At 42.9% G+C, this 20889-nt stretch overlaps 1 protein-coding gene across 4 annotated transcripts in view; it reads right to left on the bottom strand.

Moving 5' to 3' along the window:
- Positions 1-1584: 1584 nt before the first annotated feature.
- P3H2 (prolyl 3-hydroxylase 2) overlaps positions 1585-20889 on the bottom strand; it is a 178438-nt gene continuing 159133 nt past the window's right edge. For all 4 annotated transcript variants that reach the window (XM_069557820.1, XM_069557828.1, XM_069557836.1 and 1 more), the window contains 7 exons: positions 20041-20168; positions 19150-19245; positions 18436-18586; positions 17445-17562; positions 15933-16008; positions 10208-10348; positions 1585-2587 (listed from right to left, as the gene is read on the bottom strand). In XM_069557820.1, coding sequence (XP_069413921.1) covers positions 2501-2587; positions 10208-10348; positions 15933-16008; positions 17445-17562; positions 18436-18586; positions 19150-19245; positions 20041-20168 — 797 coding nt within the window. In that variant the 3' untranslated portion in view covers positions 1585-2500. The remainder of the gene's footprint in view (positions 2588-10207; positions 10349-15932; positions 16009-17444; positions 17563-18435; positions 18587-19149; positions 19246-20040; positions 20169-20889) is intronic.

The following is a 20889-nucleotide window of genomic DNA, read 5'->3' as shown; positions in this document are numbered from 1 at the left end:
TTCTAATGAACTTTCCCATCCTTCTACACAAGGGGCCAGACATCACATAGAAAGTGATTTCTAAGCCCAATCTTCTAAAAATCATCTGATGACACTCCCTAATATTTGAATGAAATTATGTATGGTTTGATGTGGGGCAGATTAGAACACAAATGCCTGAGTGTCTACGTGATGTCCCAAGTAGAGAACCCAACCCCGGTAGCCTGCACAACAGGAATAACAACTCTGTGTTGTCAGGGATGGTACGAGATGGGGATTTACCCTGACGCCCATCTCCTGAGGCCTCCGCTCACTGCCTGTGGGACGGAAAGGCAGACTCGGTGCTGGAGTCCTGGCCGCTCCCAGAGCACCAGGAGCACCCAGGAAGCGGGGACCGCACTGAGCCAAAGACGGTTTTCTTTGTTGATGCCTTGTTGCCAGAAAACAGAAATTAGATCCTTGGCCAGAACCTCCTATTAGCAAATCTGAGCGTCAGCAAACACTTCTCAGTAAAGGAGCAGACAAATAGCAACCTCCTGTTCCAAAAGCTCAGGGAATTTCAGACCTAAAATTAGGTTCCGGGTTTTAAAATCACATACACACATAATGAACCCATTCACAATTCTCCGAATGTTAGTAGAAGTAAATTTGGTATTTGTGAATATTTCTAAAATCAGAGTTTTAGGTTTGTTTTCTTTTGGCTTTGTTTTGTATTTAGATCAAGAGGGACGGTTTCTGGAAACAATTACTGGCAATGATGTCATTTTCAGAGGAGATTAAAGCCCAGAAAAGGAAAGAGACTAGCTCCGGGTCACACAGCAGAGCATATTTGATCGGGTTGGGATTATAATCTAATGTTCTTTCCACTGCCCCAACCAGAGGGTTGGGTGAAAAACAATTTTTCAGTCTCAAAGGATGAATGTTCTTATCACTACCCAAGGTCATAAATGGCAGAAAATAACTGTGATTTTTATCGATTTTTAAATAATGATTGAATATCTTGTTGCTATTTTTTTAAAAGTATTTATCTGGCTGTGCCGGGTCTTCATTACAGCATGTGGGAGCTTTGATTTTCACTGCAGCGTGTTGCAGACTTTCTTGCAGAACTCCTAGTGCAGGATCTTCGTTGCAACATGTGGGATCTAGCTCCCTGACGAGGGATGGAGCTTGGGTCTGCTGCATTGGGAGTAGTCTTAGCCCCTGGACCACAAGATAAGTCCTTAGAAAATGCTTTTATCTGTTGGTTTTCTTAAGGGCTATAGCCTCTACCACTGCCCATCAAAAAGGTAGGTGATCTCCCCTGGCTTAGTGGAGCAGACTCTTTCGGCTAGAATAACCTCATTCCCCACCCCCGCAAAACACTCTCTTGGTAGTATCTTCCATAGAACTAGCATCAGGGACCCCAGATACTCTCTGGATTAACACATTTTTGCTAACTATCCCTGTTTCTTCAGAAGGAATGTTCATACCTTCCTTGCAGCTCCAAGCCCCTGCCAAAAAAATGAACCATGACCCAATATTATCCCTGGGTGGTCCCCAAAGCTCCTGTTTTGATTACCTGGAGATAAACCAAACATTTGTGAGAAGAAAAACAAATGCTGGATATTAAAACAAGCCTCCCTTTATTAAACAAATCAGATACAAACACTAAAATCCATGAGCTGGAGAGCACCAAAGGTGGGAGAAGGGGAAGGGAGGGGCTCAAAATACACTCAGATGAAGAGCAGAATCAACCAGAAATCCATTTTTTTCCTCCCTGAAAAACGAAACATCCCTCTCTCGGGCAATGTAGCCATGGTGCCCACATTCAGATTCTTTCAGACTCTCTGGGATGAACAGCCATCCTACTTCAACCCTTGGACAATGCTTTTTAAGGACAACACTCCTAGGGCAGTCCTTTCTGGACTAGCGCGTAGTGGGGGCTGAATCAAAGCTTCCAGTGTAAGAGTGCTATATGCTAAAAACACCAGAATCAAAAACTCCACCCAGGCCTGGGAAGGCTGACCCCTCCATCTCACAGTCTTCATCAGAGCTGTTCCTTTGCAGAGCCTGGGGGGCCCTCAGGGCAGTGACTTGAAGCAGTTCTGACCTCACCACAGACTCTTCAGAGTCACAGCCATCAGCTCTGGGAGACAGTGGCTGAAAGGCACGGAGCCAGAAAGGCCTTCTGAGTCCGATCACATTCTAACTTTAGATCTGGGCATGCATGGGAGTTGTTGTTTCGCCAGGAATGGACTTATTCTTTTTGCTTGAGTTTTAGGATCTGCAGCAAATGAAGTCTGTATGTGTGTGTGCAGGCGCACGGTGGGGAAGGGGTGACTGGGGTTTGAAAGACAATCTGCTGAGAAAACCAAGACAGACAGACAGACTGAGGCAAAGCAAGCATCCTTAGGCACAGAAGGGAGATCTGCTGACTCATATTAACTTGTTAATTTATACCGTGGCTCTGTACAAAAATAAAAAAGTTCTCATAAGATTAACAATTTAAATAAATATTTGATAGAGACTCTTTTTCTCATTTTTATAGCTCATCTTTGGGATTGATATTGTGCTTCCCTTGCCGTTCTTGATCCAGGATTGCGATCACTTCATCGGCCTGTATTCGCTCCTATAGAAAAAAGACAATATAAACATCACTGTTACAAGCGATGCCAGTGCCAGATGCTCTCCCAGCATTTCCAGGCATCATCTGTACATGAACGGATGCTAAATCCAGCCTCATTCCATCCCTATCCAGGTGCCTTCTGCTGACTTCCCTGTGTACTCAGCAGTTACTTTCCAAGACTCCTCTCATGTCAAGAAATCTTATATATTCAACTGCAACTTCCATTTCTAATTTGTGGTCCCTCAGACATCTCCAACTCAGTTCTCCAGCTCAGTGCTCAAGCTGAATTCTGCAGCTTCTCCCCCGCAGACCTACTCTGTCCTCTTCACAGAATTCCTCTCTCATTAAAGACCACCATGACTTCCACATTTACCCCAAAAGCCTGATGATGGTTTCTTGGATCTGATATACCACTTAGTCCTCTCTGTTCTGCCCCTTGTTTCTGCCCCTTTCTTTTCAGTGCACTTACTGTTGCCTAAGAGGGACCAGAGATCAAATTGCCAACATCTGCTAGATCATTGAAAAAGCAAGAAAGTTCCAGAAAAACCATCTATTTCTGCTTTATTGACTATGCCAAAGCCTTTGACTGTGTGGATCACAATAAACTGTGGAAAACTCTGAAAGAGATGGGAATACCAGACCACCTGACCTGCCTCTTGAGAAACCTATATGCAGGTCAGGAAGCAACAGTTCAAACTGGACATGGAACAACAGACTGGTTCCAAAGAGGAAAAGGAGTACATCAAGGCTGTATATTGTCACCCTGCTTATTTAACTTCTATGCAGAGTACATCATGAGAAGCTGGGCTGGAGGAAGCACAGGCTGGAATCAAGATCGCTGGGAGAAACATCAATAACCTCAGACATGCAAATGACACCTTCCTTATGACAGAAAGTGAAGAACTAAAGAGCCTCTTGATGAAAGTGAGAGTGAAAAAGTTGGTTTAAAGCTCAACATTCAGAAAACAAAGATCATGGCATCTAGTCCCGTCACTTCATGGCAAATAGATGGGGAAACAGTGGAAACAGTGGCTGACTTTATTTTGGGGGCTCCAAAATCACTGCAGATGGTGATTGCAGCCATGAAGTTAAAAGACATTTACTCCTTGGAAGGAAAGTTATGACAAACCTAGACAGCATATTAAAAAGCAGAGACATTACTTTGTCAACAAAGGTCCGTCTAGTCAAGGCTATGGTTTTTCCAGTGGTCTTGTATGGATGTGAGAGTTGGACTATAAAGAAAGCTGAGCGATGAAGAATTGATGCTTTTGAACTGTGGTGTTGGAGAAGACTCTTGAGAGTCCCTTAGACTGCAAGGAGATCCAATCAGTCCATCCTAAAGGATATCAGCCCTGGGTGTTCATTGGAAGGACTGATATTGAAGCTGAAACTCCAATACTTTGGCCACTTGATTCTAAGAGCTGACTCATTGGAAAAGAACCTAATGCTGGGAGGAATTGAGGGCAGGAGGAGAAGGGGACGACAGAGGATGAGATGGTTGGATGGCATCACCGACTTGATGGACATGAGTTTGAATAGACTCCGGGAGTTGGTGATGGACAGGGAGGCCTGGTGTACTGCAATCCATGGGGTCATAGAGTCAGACACAACTGAGCGACTGAACTGAACTGAACTGTTGCCTTAGTTTAGGCCAGTGTTTCTCAGGCTTGGCCCTGCTGACATTTTAGAGCAGACAATAACTCTTTGTTGGGGGTGGGGGGGAGGCGGGCGGTGGAGAGGTGTCCTGTGCATTGAGAGTGTTTAGCAGCACCTCTGGCTCTGCCTACTGCGGGTAGCCAGTGGCAACCAAGTCCAAGTTGTGACAACCAAAAACCACTCTAAATTGCCAACTGCACAGTGGCAGGAAAAATCGCTCCTGCTTGAGGACCCTGTTGTCTCTTAATTTAACTGCTGTGGTAGCTTTCAAATTGATCTGCGTCACATCCCCTCCCACATGCTCCTATTGGACCCTCTGCACTGGAATCAGGACCACTTGCCTTTCCAGCGCACTGCTCACAGCCCTTGCATGGGTTCCCATTGCTGGATGCTCTGGGTCCACCTTTCTTGATAAGCTTGTAAGGACTCGGACTTCTCTCTCTTCTTCAATTCACCTTGTCGTCTCCTTTCACCTCCCCTTACACTCTACCTTCCTGATTTACCTTGAGATCTCTGAATACAGCGCTCTGAGAAGGCCTTCCTCATCCTAGTCTAGGCTGAGTGTCCCTAGGATTTAAACGCTGCTTCCCTCACATCCTGTGTTTCTCTTACCGCTCTGCCACCATTGACCCAGTCGGCCTACTTCCAAATGACATCTCCAGTCCCCCACATCTTTTCACCTTCTCTACTATGACATGTTAGCTACAGCAGTCTTTCCTATCCTGTAATTCTCAGGACTGGGGGAGGCAGGGGAAAGGGTAAGGGACATGGCTTCTTTCCCATTGGGCAGGTCAAAAATTTTGTTCGGATTTTCTTCTATGCCATCTTACAGAATACATTGGAAGAGAATTCATGTTTCCTAAACAGCTCATCAAGTCTAACTGCTGCTTGTTCTGTGTTCTCCTTTCAGCCCATTCTCTACCTCGCATACCATATTCTGGCCACCTTGGCTTTCTTTGCTTCTTGACCATTCTGTGCTCCTTCTTATCTTTGGGCCTTTACAACCTCATCTCCCCTGGAACACTCCTCCCAAGACCTTTATCATGGTTGGCTTCTTCCTTTCATTCGTCTGGAGAGCCCTCTCACACTTTGCTACCCCCTCCGTTTTACTTTCAAATCAGTTGCCTTATTTTCTTTCCCATACATCATTTCTCACTACCTGAAAATCCTTCAGCTGTTTATTCTTTATTTATATGTTGCCCTTTTCCACTAGAAGTTAAGCTCCATGAAACCAGGGAATCTTGTCATTGGAGGGGCACTGTTCTATTTCCTGCGCCCAGAAAAGCAACAAACATTTATCAGGATGGCTCAGTGGTAAAGAATTGGCCTGCAATGAGGGAGACACAGGAGACACAGGTCGTATCCCTGGTTTGGGAAGATCCCCTGGAGGAGGACATGTCAACCCATTCCAGTATTTTTGCCTGGAGAATCCCATGGACACAAGAGCCTGGTGGGCTCTAGTCCACAGGGTCCCAAAGAGTCGGACATGGCTGAGTGACTGGACACATCACAGCACAGTATAATCGTTGATGAATAAATACATGGGTAGATGTCTAACATGCCAGAAATGTCTCTCCCTTAAGAAATCATGCTCATCCTTTAAGGCTCCTGTTAAATGCCATCTCCTCCATGAAACCTTTGCTGGTTCCCTCTTTCTGCTCCATGAACACCATGCATTTTTGGCTCTAAGAATTCTTGCTGAATTTTGCCTTGGGTTTTAATTACTCAGGTCCCTGTATTGTCTCTTCACTTTGACTTCAAGTTCCCTGAAGATAAAAGTTATGCTTAAAATAATTTGCATCTCCTATAGGTAGTCTCCAGCACAGTTCCCAGCAAAGTAAGTGACACAAAGAACTTGATTATTTTATGACTTGATAATAAAATCCCCTTTATTCAAGAGTTTATAATTGAGCATAATGTTGATATAAAAGCACCTACAAGGACCAGTCATGTCCGACTCTTTGCGACCCCATGGACTGTAGCCTACCAGACTCCTCTGCCAATGGGATTTTCTGGGCAATAGTACTGGAGTGGATTGCCATTTCCTTCTCCAGGGGATCTTCCCGACTCAGGGATCGAACCCGGGTCTCCCGCATTGTAGACAGACGCTTAACCATCTGAGCCACCAGGAAAGTCGCTCCAGATATACTAAAGAACAGAAGACCAAATAGTTGTCATAATGTCCAAATAAAATGTGTGAGTGTGTGTGTGTGCATGCTCAGTTGTGTCCGACTCTTTGCAATCCCATGGACTGCAGGCTGCCAGGCTTCTCTGTCCATGAGATTTCCCAGGCAAGAATACTGGAGGGGGTTGCCATTTCCTCCTCCATGGGGTCTTCCCAACCCAGGGATTGAACCTGCGTCTCCTGCGTCTCCTGCATTGTAGGCAGACACTTTACTTCTGAGCCACTAGCGAAGCCCCTGCATGAGTACTACTTTATTAATGCAGGGAAAACACCTCGCTGATTAGCAAATGGATGTAGATACAAAATGCTCCGATCTGACTGCACAAGAGACTGTTGCAATTTTGTCTCTCTTGAAAGAAAAGAAGTTGAAAAGAGAGATGGAACTCTCTAACAAGGAATCAAAGCTTCTAATGTTGGGCATCCTTAAGAATTTATGATGCTTAATACTCCTTGAGAATGTAATGCCTTTAAAGTAAACTCTAATGAGCATGTAAGTCTGCCAGCTCTGATGACGTCTTGAAAGGCAGGATTTCTTTGCTCAAGGATTTAACCTGAAAGGAGGTGCCTAACTTCTGGTTCAAAATTGGGAAAGGAGTACATCAAGGCTGTATGTTGTCATCCTGCTTATTTAACTTATATACAAACACATCATGCAAAACCCGGGCTGGATGAAGCACAAGCTGGAATCAAGATTTTGGGGAGAAATATCAATAACTTCAGATATGCAGGTGACACCTTATGGCAAAAAGTGAAGAGGGATTAAAGAGCCTCTTGAGAAGGTGAAAGAGGAGAGTGAAATAGCTGGCTTAAAACCCAACATTCAAATAAATGAAGAGGATGGCATTGGGTCCCATCACTTCATGGCAAACAGATGGGGAAACAATAGAAACAGTGACAGACTTTGTTTTCTTGGGCTCCAAAATCACTGCAGACGGTGACTGCTGCCATGAAATTAAAAGGTGTTTGCTCCTTGGGAGAAAAGCAATGACAAACCTAGACAGTATATTAAAAAGCAGAGACATTACTTGGCCAGCAAAGGTCCACACAGTCAAAGTTATGGTTTTTCCAGTAGTCGTGTAAGGCTGTGAGAGCCGGACAATAAAAAAGGCTGAGCGCCAGAGAATTGATGCCTTCGAACTGTGGTGTTGAAGTCTTTTGAGAGCCCCTTGGACTGCAAGGAGATCAAACCAATCAATTCTAAAGAAAATCACCCCTGAATGTTGATTGGAAGGACTGATGCTGAAGCCGAAGCTCCAGTACTTTGACCACCTGATGTGAAGAGACAACTCATTTGAAAAGCCCCTGATGCTGGGTAAGATTGAAGGCAGGAGGAGAAGTGGACAAGAGGATGAGATGGTTGGATGGAATCACCGACTTGATGGACATGAGTCTGAGCAAACTCCAGGAGATGGTGATGGGCAGGGAAGCCTGGCATGCTGCAGTCCACGTGGTCACAAAGTATCAGACACGACTGAGCGACTCAACAACTCAGGGACTCTCAAACTTTGTTACACATTGAAATCATCTGGGGAATTTTTAAAACTTCCTACACCTAAATTAATCAATCTAGGATTTTTAAATGTGGGAGCCAAAATGTCAATAGTTTGTAAAGATCCCCAGTTGACTACATTGTGGAGCAAAGTCTGGGAATCATGTCATAGGCAAGATTTTCCTGGTAGCTGCCATAGAAGCTTTGGTCATTTTCTTCTGTGACCACTAGATGTCGCCACAGCCTGGAAACTGGAGGATTTTCCCTAGTACTTTCCAGGTTAGGAAGGACAAAAGAGAACTTTGTGTTATTTGTGTGTGTGTGTGTGTGTGAGCTTATTTTGATAGAAACAAATATCTTAAAGGAGAGGCTGAGATACTGAATAATAAAACAGATTAAATGTTTGTTTAACACTAAAGATTAAAAAACAAGAGACAATTCTCCAACAATGCTGTTATCTCCACTGTATACTCGTGTACCTAGATTCTTTAGTCAAGAAGGGGTGATGTGGGGAACACTGGCATTTTGGCCTTGGAGAGGTGAGAGGAGAGAGGAGTCACATGTAAAGGCGACTATTCAGTCCCTTGTGATGTTTTCAGATCTCTCCCTGCCCTGCTCCCTCTGTCCGGACTGTTCTTTCTCTCTTTTGTGCCCAGCTGTCATCCTCTGCTCTTTTAGGGTTGCCCTATGCTAACAATCCTGGAGAAGGAAAGGAAAATGGCACTCCAGTATCCTTGCCTGGAAAATCCCACGGACAGAGGCCTGGTGGGCTGCCCTCCATGGGGTCGCAAACAGCTGGGCACGACTGAGCGACCAACACTTTCTATGTAAGTAAGTCTCCTTTGATATCTCCCTGCAAATCAGATGGCTGCTTCTCCCCATCATTCTCCTGTTGGCCTCTCCAAGCTCCTTGTGGTCAAAGCTCTGCCTTATTCAACCATGTGCCCCCAGGGCCCACCTAGTAGAGCTTTCCAAGCACACAGTAGATTTGTTATAAACATTTGTGAAACATGTGAAAGAATGTTTAGAAATGAGGCCTAAAAACTGAGTTAGGTTTGGATGGCAAAAATAGTATATAAGAAAGAGAAATTCACTTTAAATTCTTTCTGATGCAATTGGATCCAATTTAGGGGTCTAAAGAGGAAAACTGGTTTGCATGCCAGTTTAAAGACTAGAATTTCATAGCTTCATTAAGGCTCAAGGCTGGAGGAGACTTTGAAGTCATTTGGTGTAGCCCCTGCCATGAAGATCAGGTTCAGGTTCAGGCTCAGCTTTCCATGCCAAGAAGTTGCTGAGGCTGTGATTGGAGTCATCCAGTGACAAGTAACTCTGTGCTTCCAAAGAAGAGAATTCTACCAAATGGTGGAGATGGTTTGAAAGTTATTCCTTATGTTGAGCCTAGATATTCCTCTCAGGGGCTGTATCTACAGGATTTAATTCATTCCTCTATAGCTTCATGTGCTGTGCGTGCTAAGTCATTTCGGTCATGTCCAACTCTTTGCGACCTTATGGACTGTAGCCCACCAGGCTCTTCTGTCCATGGGATTTTCCAGGCAAGACTACTGGAGTGGGTTGCTATGCCCTCCTCCAGGGGATCCTCCCAACCCAGGGATCAAACCCAGGTCTCTTATGTCTCCTGCATTGGCAGGTGGCTTTTACGAGCGTCCCCTGGGCAGACTTACAAACACTATAACCTCTGCTCAGAACATCCAGAAGGGTGAGATCACAGTCTCTTATCCAGACTAAGTGTCCTCAGTCACTTCTAAGACAATAACAATATTTTAATATTTACTTAATGGTAGTAAATAATAAATTTTCATGTCCCCTCATTGTCTTTGATAAATGTTTCATAAATGATTCTGTGAACTTTTTAAGGGTTTGTTGAGACAACAAATCAGTCTTCCTGGTGGCCAGTGGAAAATGATTGCTCTCTCCTGATGCTACAATTTGTTAATAAACTCTGGACTAATTTAGGAGAGTGCTGAATATCCCTGAGATGTCTATTTCTGCATTTTTAGAACTGCATTTTTAGCCCCTTTTCCTAAAACTTACAGTGCAAAAATCAGATGTGTATTTGCTAAGTCATGGATCTGATTAAGAAAATGTGTTCTTGCTTAGAAAACAGAGCCAGTATTGGAAAGCAGACAGAAAGGAGTCTGTAAAAGATTTTTCCCCCATGATCTCTAAGAAGGGTTATGAATCAACTCATAAGAATTTTAAGATCAATTAGTTCGAGAAGCAGTTCTATAGGGTGTCTCATTGACTTTCTGAGGGTGAGGGGTCAGAAACTCACCAATTCTCTATAAAGGGGGTCCAAGGTAAACCACAGAGCTACAGCACACCTCTGGCCCTTGGTGACTGCCTTCACCCCATGTGGGTTCTCTCCTCCAGACGAGAAGCTGATCATGCGCCCGCACTTTGGTTTTATAGAGGCCTGAGAAAGAAAGTGAAAACATGCCTCTCAATTTCAAAACTGTGAACATTTCTACAATCCCCCTTCTCTACCCTTCTACTCAATTACTTGAGTTAAGTTTTGTCAAAGAACAATGGAATCCTGGGGCTGAAGAAGACATAGACTGTTTCCAATTTCGTCATCTATAAGACAAAGATAAGGTTAAAATAACACCTAATTCAGGAAATAAAGTTATCAGGCGAAATGGTCATCACATTCTATGGAGAGAATGGAGAGAATCACCTCTCATAATTCAGGTATGTGGAGAAACAAACAAGTTCCACTGATAATGTTGCTTCTATGAGAAAATGTATTCTGAAGTTTAGCTAAATGATTGTAAACACACTTTTGGAACACAGCCCCAGTGAGTTTAGTTTTTCATGAAGCAAATGGAACTCATTACATTTTATCTTTTTCAAACTTGCAGAGAGAAACTAAAGTTCCTAAATAACTCTGTTTCACAAATATACTGCTGTTCAAAATAATCCACGTTTCTTCCAAGTATGATAAAAAGAAAGTTCCTTTTGCTTTATATCTAACTGATGATTAAAGTCAGAGAAGGCTCTGTGCTGTACTTGTCTTCAATAAATGTAAATCTTAAGCCACTAGTCAGTAATTATACAGCTTTCAGATTTTTCAATTTTTTTTTGGCTACATCACACAGCTTGCAGGATCTTAGTTACGTGTATGGACATGCTGCTAAGTCACTTCAGTTGTGTCTATTTGCAACCCTATGGACTATAGCCTGCCAGGCTCCTATGTTCATGTGATTCTCCAGGCAACAATACTGGAGTGGGTTGTCATGCCCTCCTCCAAGGGATCTTCCCTATCCAGGGGTCAAACCCATGTCTCTTACATCTTCTGAATTGGCAGGCGGATTCTTTACCACTCAGTTCAGTTCACTTGCTCAGTCATGTTCAATTCTTTGCAACCCCATGGACTGCAGCATGCCAGGCTTCCCTGTTCATCACCAACTCCTGGAGGTTGGTCAAACTCATGTCCATCGAGTCGGTGATGCCATCCAACCATCTTATCCTCTGTCGTCCCCTTCTCCTCCTGCCTTCAATCTTTCCCAGCATCAGAGGCTTTTCCAAAGAGTTGGCTCTTCACATCAGGTGGCCAAGGTATTGGAGCTTAGGCCTCAGCATCAGTCCTTCCAAAGAATATACAGGACTGATTTCCTTTAGGAATGACTGGTTTGATCTCCTCGCTGTCTAAGGGACTCTCAAGTGTCTTCTCCAACACCACAGTTTGAAGGCATCATTTCTTTGGTGCTCAGCTTTCTTTATGGTCCTACTCTCACATCCATACATAACTACTGGAAAAATCATAGCTTTGACTAGATGGACCTTTGTTGGCAGAGTAATGTCTCTGCTCTTTAATATGCTGCCTAGGTTGGTCATAGCTTTTCTTTCAAGGAGCAAGTGTCTTCTTATTCCATGGCTGCAGTCACCATCTACAGTGATTCTACAGCCCAAGAAAATAAAGTCTGTCACATTTCCACTGTTTCCCCGTCTATTTCCCATGAAGTGATGGGACCGGATGCCATGATCTTCGTTTTTTGAATGTTGGGTTTTAGGCCAGCTTTTTCACTCTCCTCTTTCACTTTCATCAAGAGGCTCTTTAGTTCTGCTTCGCTCTCTGCCATAAGGGTGGTGTCATTTGCATATTTGAGGTTATTTCTCCCAGCAATCTTGATTCCAGCTCATGCTTCATCCAGCCTGGCATTTTGCATGATGTACTCTGTATTTAAGTTAAATAAGCAGGGTGACAACATACAGCCTTGACGTACTTCTTTCCCAATTCGGAACCAGTCCATTGTTCCATGCCTGGTTCTAACTATTGTTTCCTGACTTGCATACAGGTTTCTCAAGAGACAGGTCAGGTGGTCTGGTATTCCCATCTCTTTCAGAATTTTCCACAGTTTTTCGTGATCCACACAGTCAAAGTTTTTGGAGCAGTCAATAAAGTAGAAGTAGATATTTTTCTGGAACTCTCTTGCTTTTTCTATGATCCAATGGATTTAGCAAGTTGACCTCTGGTTCCTCTGCCTTTTCTAAATACAGCTTGAACATCTGGAAGTTCTCGGTTCATGTACTGTTGAACTGAGTTTTATCATTTCTCAGGGAGCTTTACCACTTCCCAGTAGCTTTCCCACTAGCTGCCTGGGAAGCCCCTTAGTTCCCTGCTGCTGCTGCTAAGTCACTTCAGTCGTGTCCGACTCTGTGTGACCCCATGGCAGCCCGCCAGGCTCCCCTGTCCCTGGGATTCTCAAGGTAAGAACACTGGAGTGGGTTGCCATTTCCTTCTCCAATGCATGAAAGTAAAAAGTGAAAGTGAAGTCGCTCAGTCGTGTCCAACTCTTAGCGACCCCATGGACTGCAGCCCACCAGGCTCCTCCATATCAAATCCCAGTTCCAGACAGGGAGTCCTAACCACTGAATCACCAAGGAAATTGCAGATTTTTTGAAAGTAAAGAATTTAGAACAATTTTTTTTCCTTGTGGAGCCAAACGTTGGGGCATTTCCCTGCTCCAGAAATAAATCAATTTTCCCTCCAGAATCAAAGAAGGGAGAGGTAAAAAGGAAAACTACCCATTTCCCTTTGTTATTGGCACTGGTTGTCTCAGAATTTTAATTAGCTACAAAACATCCCCTAAACTCAAGCATATGCAATTCATCTAAAGTAGAACTTATTTCGGCAAATATATCTCTCAACTTGGAACTTTTTCATCAAAATGTTGTTTAAATTAGTACTTTTGTGTATAGTTACACCTTTATATTAAAAATATAAATATCTAAAAGGGAAGTAGTGTCCGATTTCACATCTTTAAAAAGCAAAATTACAATGAGCCTGCATTCAGAAACTGGTGAATTTACATATGTTAGTTATTCATAAATTAACAATTTATACATAGTATTCCTGGCTGGTTTACTTTCAAACATTGGGCATTTCCAACTTTGGCCACTAGATGGAGAAGAAGCAAAGAAATCTTTCAACCACCTGTTTGCTTTCCCTTTCCAATTGTGTGAGATATAAGCATTTCTGAACTTGTTAACAGAGCTCAGAAATCAAATAGGTTCTGCAGAGGATTTTCAAAAGGTGATAGTCATGTATCAGGATTTAAACTGAGTCCAGATCATCAGTCTTGATTTAATTTCCCAGTTCATGAAATATCAAAATGCTGAAATGTAAAAAATTAAGCTTTTTACCAAAATTTAAAAAAAAAAAGTTTGAGGCACCATGACCATTTAAATTACAGTATATTAAACTACATGGAATATTTTTCTTAATTATATCAATATTTATGGACAATTTTAGTCAGAATTCCAATAAGTTTTCCCTTTAAATATGATAATGCAATTTTTAAAATATCATCTGCTTAAACCCCAGTTGGTATGGCATGAATGATCCTGAGAAAAGAGTACAAAATATGAGGGAAAATACATAAAACTCGTATAAGAGTTGTGGAAATAGCCTATATAATGGAAAACCCTTGAAGTTTATTACATACATGTTTCCGTAATTTTAGCTTTGCATAGAGGAATGAAATGTGTCATAATCTATTTACAATTCAATTATCTCCTCAATCAGAAATTCTGTTTTTTTCACCATGCATGTTTTCTACATGCTTGTTGGACTTAAAGACCAAAGATTCTGGCTATATGGTTTATATGCGCTTAGTAGGCTGGTTTTCCAAAGGCAATAATTTATTTAGGAACATTGTGGCTGACTTTTGATTTTTAGTCTATGATGATGTGTTTAGAATCTCATCCAAAGTGTGAACATGTAACACATATATGTCTGTGTGAATCTATATATATCAAGTGTCAAGTATAGGTTTACTTACCACCAGAACTATGTGAATATATATATTTATACACACACACACACACATATATATATATATAAGTTTTTGACTGTGTGGATCACAATAAACTGTGGAAAATTCTTCAAGAGATGGGAATACCAGACCACCTGACCTGAGAAAACTATATGCAGGTCAGGACGCAACAGTTAGAACTCTGGACATGGAACAACAGACTGGTTCCAAATAGGAAAAGGAGTACATCAAGGCTGTATATTGTCACCCTACTTATTTAACTTATATGCAGAGTACATCATGAGAAATGCTGGGCTGGAAGAAGCACAAGCTGGGATCAAGATTGCTGGGAGAAATATCATTAACCTTAGATATGCAGATGACACCACCCTTATGGCAGAAAGTGAAGAGGAACTCAAAAGCCTCTTGATGAAAGTGAAAGAGCAGAGTGAAAAAGTTGGCTTAAAGCTCAACATTCAGAAAACAAAGATCATGGCATCTGGTCCCATCACTTCATGGGAAATAGATGGGGAAACAGTGGAAACTGTCAGACTTTATTTTTCAAGGCTCCAAAATCACTGCAGATGGTGATTGCAGCCATGAAATTAAAAGAGGCTTACTCCTTGGAAGGAAAGTTATGACCAACCTAGTGAAAGTGAAGTCACTCAGTCGTATCCGACTGCTAGCGACCCCATGGACTGCAGCCTACCAGGTTCCTCCATCCATGAGATTTTCCAGGCAAGAGTACTGGAGTGGGTTGCCATTGCCTTCTCCGATGACCAACCTAGACAGCATATTAAAAAGCAGAGACATTACTTTGCCGACAAAGGTCTGTCTAGTCAAGGCTATGGTTTTTCCGGTAGCCATGTATGGATGTGAGAGTTGGACTGTGAAGAAAGCTGAGCACCAAAGAATTGATGCTTTTGAACTGTGGTGTTGGAGAAGACTCTTGAGAGTCCCTTAGACTGCAAGGAGATCCAACCAGTCTATCCTAAAGGAGATCAGTCCTGGATGTTCATTGGAAGGACTGATGCTGAAGCTGAAACTCCAATACTTTGGCCACCTCATGGGAAGAGTTGACTCATTGGAAAAGACTCTGATGCTGGGAGGAATTGGGGGCAGGAGGAGAAGGGGACGACAGAGGATGAGATGGCTGGATGGCATCACCGACGTGATGGACATGAGTTTGGGTAAATTCCGGGAGTTAGTGATGGACAGGGAGGCCTGGTGTGCTGCGATTCATGGGGTCGCAAAGAGTCGGACACGAATGAGCGACTGAACTGAACTGATACATATATATATATATATACACACATATAGTAATTTAGATAATGACGGGTATGATGACCAATGCTCACTCTAAGCACACAGGACACCAGGGTACATGAAAGTCATTCTGTAGAGACATGTGACTTATCCTAGTAGTGGGTGATTTAAGAACAAGTGTTTTTATGTCTCCATCAAATTACTTGAAAAAGAATCTGAAGACCTACATTCTGGTTCTAAGTCTACCACTAACTATATGATCCTTAAAAAAATATTCTTTAAATCACCCACATGTAAAATGGACAAGATTTTTTATTGATTCCATTTCTAACATTTTATGATGTATAAATTTACTGGATCTCTGTTCACCTCTTGAATTCTCAAGCTCAGGAATATCTGAAATCCAGCAGCCCTTGGAAAATGGCAAAAGTGAGACTGAAAAATGCTAGATAAATCTGCAAGAACAGACTTGCTTACAGTCACAGTCTTGGCGTCCATCTCAGTGAATATGAATTCTCCTCCTTCAAAGTCATCATTCATATATAGGAGAGCACTGTAAGAAGAAAGGGAAACCATTTGTCCTCTCATATGCCTGCACAACATCACCGCAGAATACTGGACACTGGACACGAACCAACCAGCCTGATTAGTAAGTTTCCTCTGAACTAGAGATGAAAATGATTGACCTTCCTAAACTTCAAGAGTAAGACCAGATGTAGGGTCATATAAGGTGAAAGTGAAAGTTGCTCAGTCGTGTCCAACTCTTTGCGACCCCACTCCATGGAATTCTCCAAGCCAGAATTCTGGAGTGGGTAATAGCCTTTCCCTTCTCCAGGGGATCTTCCCAACCTAACGATCCAACCCAAGTCTCCCGCATTGCAGGCAGATTGTTTACCAGCTGAGCCACAAGGGAAGCCCAGGGTCATATAGGAAGTATTTATTCATTCTTACGTTAAAATTTTAATTATATTTCAAACTTTATCTCACATTTCACTTTCCAAATTAAAACATAACTAGGTTTAATCTAGCTCTTCGATGTTGCCCACAGAATCTAAAACTCTCTTCTTTTCTTTTATACTAGGAGAAGGAACTGGCAACCCATTCCAGTACTCTTGCCTGGAAAATCCCATGGATGGAGGAGCCTGGTAGGCTGCAGTCCATGGGGTTGCGAAGAATCCGAAACGACTGAGCGACTTCACTTTCACTTTTCACTTTCATGCACTGGAGAAGGAAATGGAAATCCACTCCAGTACTCTTGCCTGGGGAATCCCAGGGAGGGCGGAGCCTGGTGGGCTGCCGTCTATGGGGTCGCCCAGAGTCTGAGACGACTGAAGCGACTTACCAGCAGCAGCAGCAGCAGCAATGACTCTGAGGGACGCAATTTTTCCTTAAGCAGCTGGAGAGTTCCAAGGGGTGTAGCCCAGCCTTGCAGGCAGGGGGCGCTCAATAAACGTTTTTGTATAGAGCACAGCGTAGTAATGAACATATTATAGGCATGGTGACTACAAATCTTGACTCTTTGCTTTACACAGTAAAATATCATTCAATAAGAGAATACATTTTTTCCTCCTGAGCTTCCAGTTGCTTATTTACAAAACGCAGACATAGGTAAATGATGTGATGAAATCCCTCTGCATGTTGAGATGCATCCCCTCTGTTCTCAAACTGAGATGCATATACCACAAGGATATATTTAACTGAAAGCCAAGTGAGAAAAAAAAAAAACCATAAACTTCAGTTTTTGGTATGAAAACAAAACGGATGTTCTGTGAAATAGGATGCAACAAAATGAGCAGGGATTTTTAACATAAAAATAGGACATGCTGAAGGCACTTCTGGGTTGTGGCAGCTGCTTAAGAAAATTATCTGAGCATCTCTGCTTCATCGAGATGAGTGTGATGACCGCAAAACAGATCAGCTTTCTAATTCCCGTGGAGTTTTGATAACTGTTGGGCAAAAGTTTTATATTGAAGCAGAGGCTGGTGGTACCTATAGTCCCGGAATGTGTAAGCAGGAGGCTCCTTCCAGCATTCATTGGCCTCTGGATCCAACAGGCAGTTGTCAGCATGGATGGGATGACTGAGGTCATTTCTTCTATCCTGTTGACCTGCCAGAAAAGGGAACAGGGAAGCATGAAAGATGGAGTGCCATAACCTCCAAGAGCAAAGCTGACAATCTAACTGTCTTCTCTTGTGGATGATGTCCCTTGCAAATCTGAGAAGTCAGAAGGCAGAGCAGACTAAGAACACTGGGAAAGCGCAGTCAAGTGATTCTGATCCTGTTTTGATATGAATTCGTTGTAAAAAACTGCAGACAATTCGCACCTGTCTTCTTCAGCTGTAAAAGCTCTCTATAAATATACATGCGGAAATTCCATGCATTTCATGTGCTGTGCTTTGTGTGCACCAGTAAAAGGTTGAGGATAACATGCCAATGTCAAAAAGAAAAGAGTTGATGCAGCTGAGAATTCACAAGTGGAAAGTCTACTTCTGTGACTTCTTTGCCCCTTCCTCCTTAGGAGGGTGTTGAAAAAAAGACGTGCAGAAGAAACAGTGATGCCAGGGAGTGAGGAGGTCTCTGTCTTTTTAAAGATTTCTTTTAATGTTTCCTTTATCTTCCAAGCACTTCCCCTCAATGTTTGTGGACATAATGGGGACTGTAATTTCCAGGTTCTTAAACCCTGAAAAGGGAAACCTAGAGCAGAAAAGGGTTTTTTTTTTTTTTTAATGTGACTGAAACAAGCAGAAGCAATGGATTTGGAAAGGAACACAGACAGAGTGATGGCCTTCTAATAGTTTAGGGAAGAGCAAAGTAGAAAAAGAGGGAAGGGAAAAGTCAGAATGAGTAAGCTTTTTTCGTTTTAAAAATGTAGAATTCTTCTGTATCAAGTCTGACGCATTTCTAGAGCTTTGTTTCACATTGTTTTCTTTCTCATTTCACAGAGAGTAAAAGGGAACAAGTTCAAACTCTGAAATCTCACCAGACAGGGCTGTGCGGCAGACCATGTGTGTATAGGAAAAATACAGGGTTGAGTTCAGCATGAAATAGGATTCTACAATCTTTCGAGCCTTCTCGCTGATGTCATAAAACAGACGGGCACTCTTCAGGGGGACTCGGCCTTCATAACCAAACTGAAGAAAAGGAAGAATATTAGAAACCACTGGGTTGATTGGAGGGCTTGAGGAAATCAGACGCCAACTATTGAGGAAATCATTAAGCCGATATAGGATGCTCAGCTCTCTGTTGGTTTGTGGGAATACTACCGCAGACTTGTGAGTTTCGGTTAGGAAAATGAGCCCTTGAAAGAAGCCTAATCACAGAGGGGAAGTTAAAAGCTAATCACCCTCTTTTCTCTCAGAACACTTCCATCACTCCTTTCCAAAAACATTTCTAGCAGTACAGAATGATAACTTGAGTATGTTTTCACCATTGTACCTTGAGCTCCTTGAGGACAAGGGTGTTGTGTATTATTCGCCAGATGCAAACTTAGGAAATAACAGAGTTTGGTAAGTTGATAACTGAATGGATTGATAAATGAATGATTACAAACAATGAAGGTGTCATTTCACACTTGTTCCCTTCAATGACCTGATAGTTCTATATCCTAAACCCTTCCCTTTCCTGAATCTGGCATTCCTAGAAGATCTTGCATTAACACTTGGGAATTTAAATCCAAAAGAGTTTAAGACTTTACTTTGAGTGCTTTCAGGACAGTTGCACCTTCAAACTTTTCATTGGGTGTATGGGGTGAAGTTTTTCCTCTGTATCCATCACCAACGAGCATGATCCCCTGGAAGCGAAATACAAGATGCTCTATTAATGATGATTATGGATTCATCACAACCCCCTTTCTGCCTTGACTGCCAGAAAACTGAGAACCAAAGTCAACAGTCAGAACCATCCCCATTTTATTCCAGGATTCTGGTATCAGAAATCTTCCAATCAAAACAGGGATCTTTACTTAACTTTCACCCCACATTTATATTATCAAATGCCACCACCACATGCTGTAGAAATAGCTAGAATACAAATAATTGATATATTGACTGTGCTGTGCTGTGCTAAGTCGTTTCATTTGTGTCTGACTCTTTGCCATCCTGTGGACTGTAGCCCGCCAGGCTCCTCTGTCCCTGGGATTCTCCAGGCAAGAATACTGAAGTGGGCTGCCATGCCCTCCTCCAAGGGATCTTCCCGCCCCAGGGATCAAAGCATCCTCTCTTACATCTCTTGCATTGAAACGCAGGTTCTTTACCACTAACGCCACTTGGGAAACCCAATATATTGATTAATTTCTGTCAAATATAAAGGGATTTCCCCGGTGACTTCATATCATAGCGGGACACATGCTGGATACTGAAGTCCTAGGAATTAAGCCTCTAGCTCTTCCAGACCCAATAGCCATGTCCAGATCTGGACAAAACTACAATGACCCAACCCAAAGGCTCTGAAAGTGCCTCCACAATCAGTGTCCTTCTCCTACAGAAAGTGGTATTTCAGGCCGGTTCCCTGGCTTCAAGTAAGCCCAGGACCAAAGCACTCCCAGGCTGAGGCCAGGCCAGCTCAGCATCAGGCTTGCGGTCCTCACACTGGCCACGCTGTGCAGCTCCCGGCATTGCTCCTCCGACAGGACGTTATCCAGGAGGACGCGCTGAGTCCCGTTCAGCTGCTCCGAGTTGTATACAAACGTGATGTTCTCATAGAGCAGAGGGCCACCTGCAGAGACAAACACATGGCTGTTCTTGTTATCTCTGTCCCTAAGCTGGGAAGGCTGGAACACCCAGCAGCTTTCAATGTGCAGTTCAGGAGAGTCGGCTTCCTCACTAATACTGAGGAATGCAAGGGCACAACCACACACTGGGAAGCTCGAGAAGCTCAATATAGATTCATAAAAAAAGGCAGATGTCTGGCTATCAGGTTTCTCCATGATGTCATAATTAATACATATTATTATATTTGTATAGGAGTTTCTATTTTTTTCACTTGATTCCAGGGAAGATTCTGCAAAACAGATTGGGCATCTCATGGGATTCTGCTCAGAAAATCATAGAATTTTCTAGAATTTTCTCAGCAGTTGGCCCCTCCCTTCTCCACAGCCTCTCGGTTCCTACTTCAGCTACAACATCTCATGCAATTACCGGATGACACAACCTCAAGGCAGGTGAAGACCTTTAAAAAAGACAGCAGGGCAACCAAACACTTGAGAAAAAAGAAAAGCATTTACTTGATGCCATATTTGTGCTGTCAGTTTCATAAGTATCTAGAGCAGTGCCTTCACCAGATAAGTCAGGGAATACGTGCACATCAGGGGAGTCAGAGCCAAGTCACCTGGCTCCTTCTCAGTCTTCTTTCCACCACCTATTGATTCCAGATGGTCTGGCTTTTGCAATACTTATTTTTATGCACATGCACATGCGCGCGCACACACACACACACA

The sequence above is a fragment of the Ovis canadensis genome, chromosome 1, assembly GCF_042477335.2.
Source record: "Ovis canadensis isolate MfBH-ARS-UI-01 breed Bighorn chromosome 1, ARS-UI_OviCan_v2, whole genome shotgun sequence".
In the NCBI taxonomy this organism is placed as follows: domain Eukaryota; kingdom Metazoa; phylum Chordata; class Mammalia; order Artiodactyla; family Bovidae; genus Ovis; species Ovis canadensis.
This window is presented reverse-complemented; position numbering and strand designations above follow the sequence as displayed.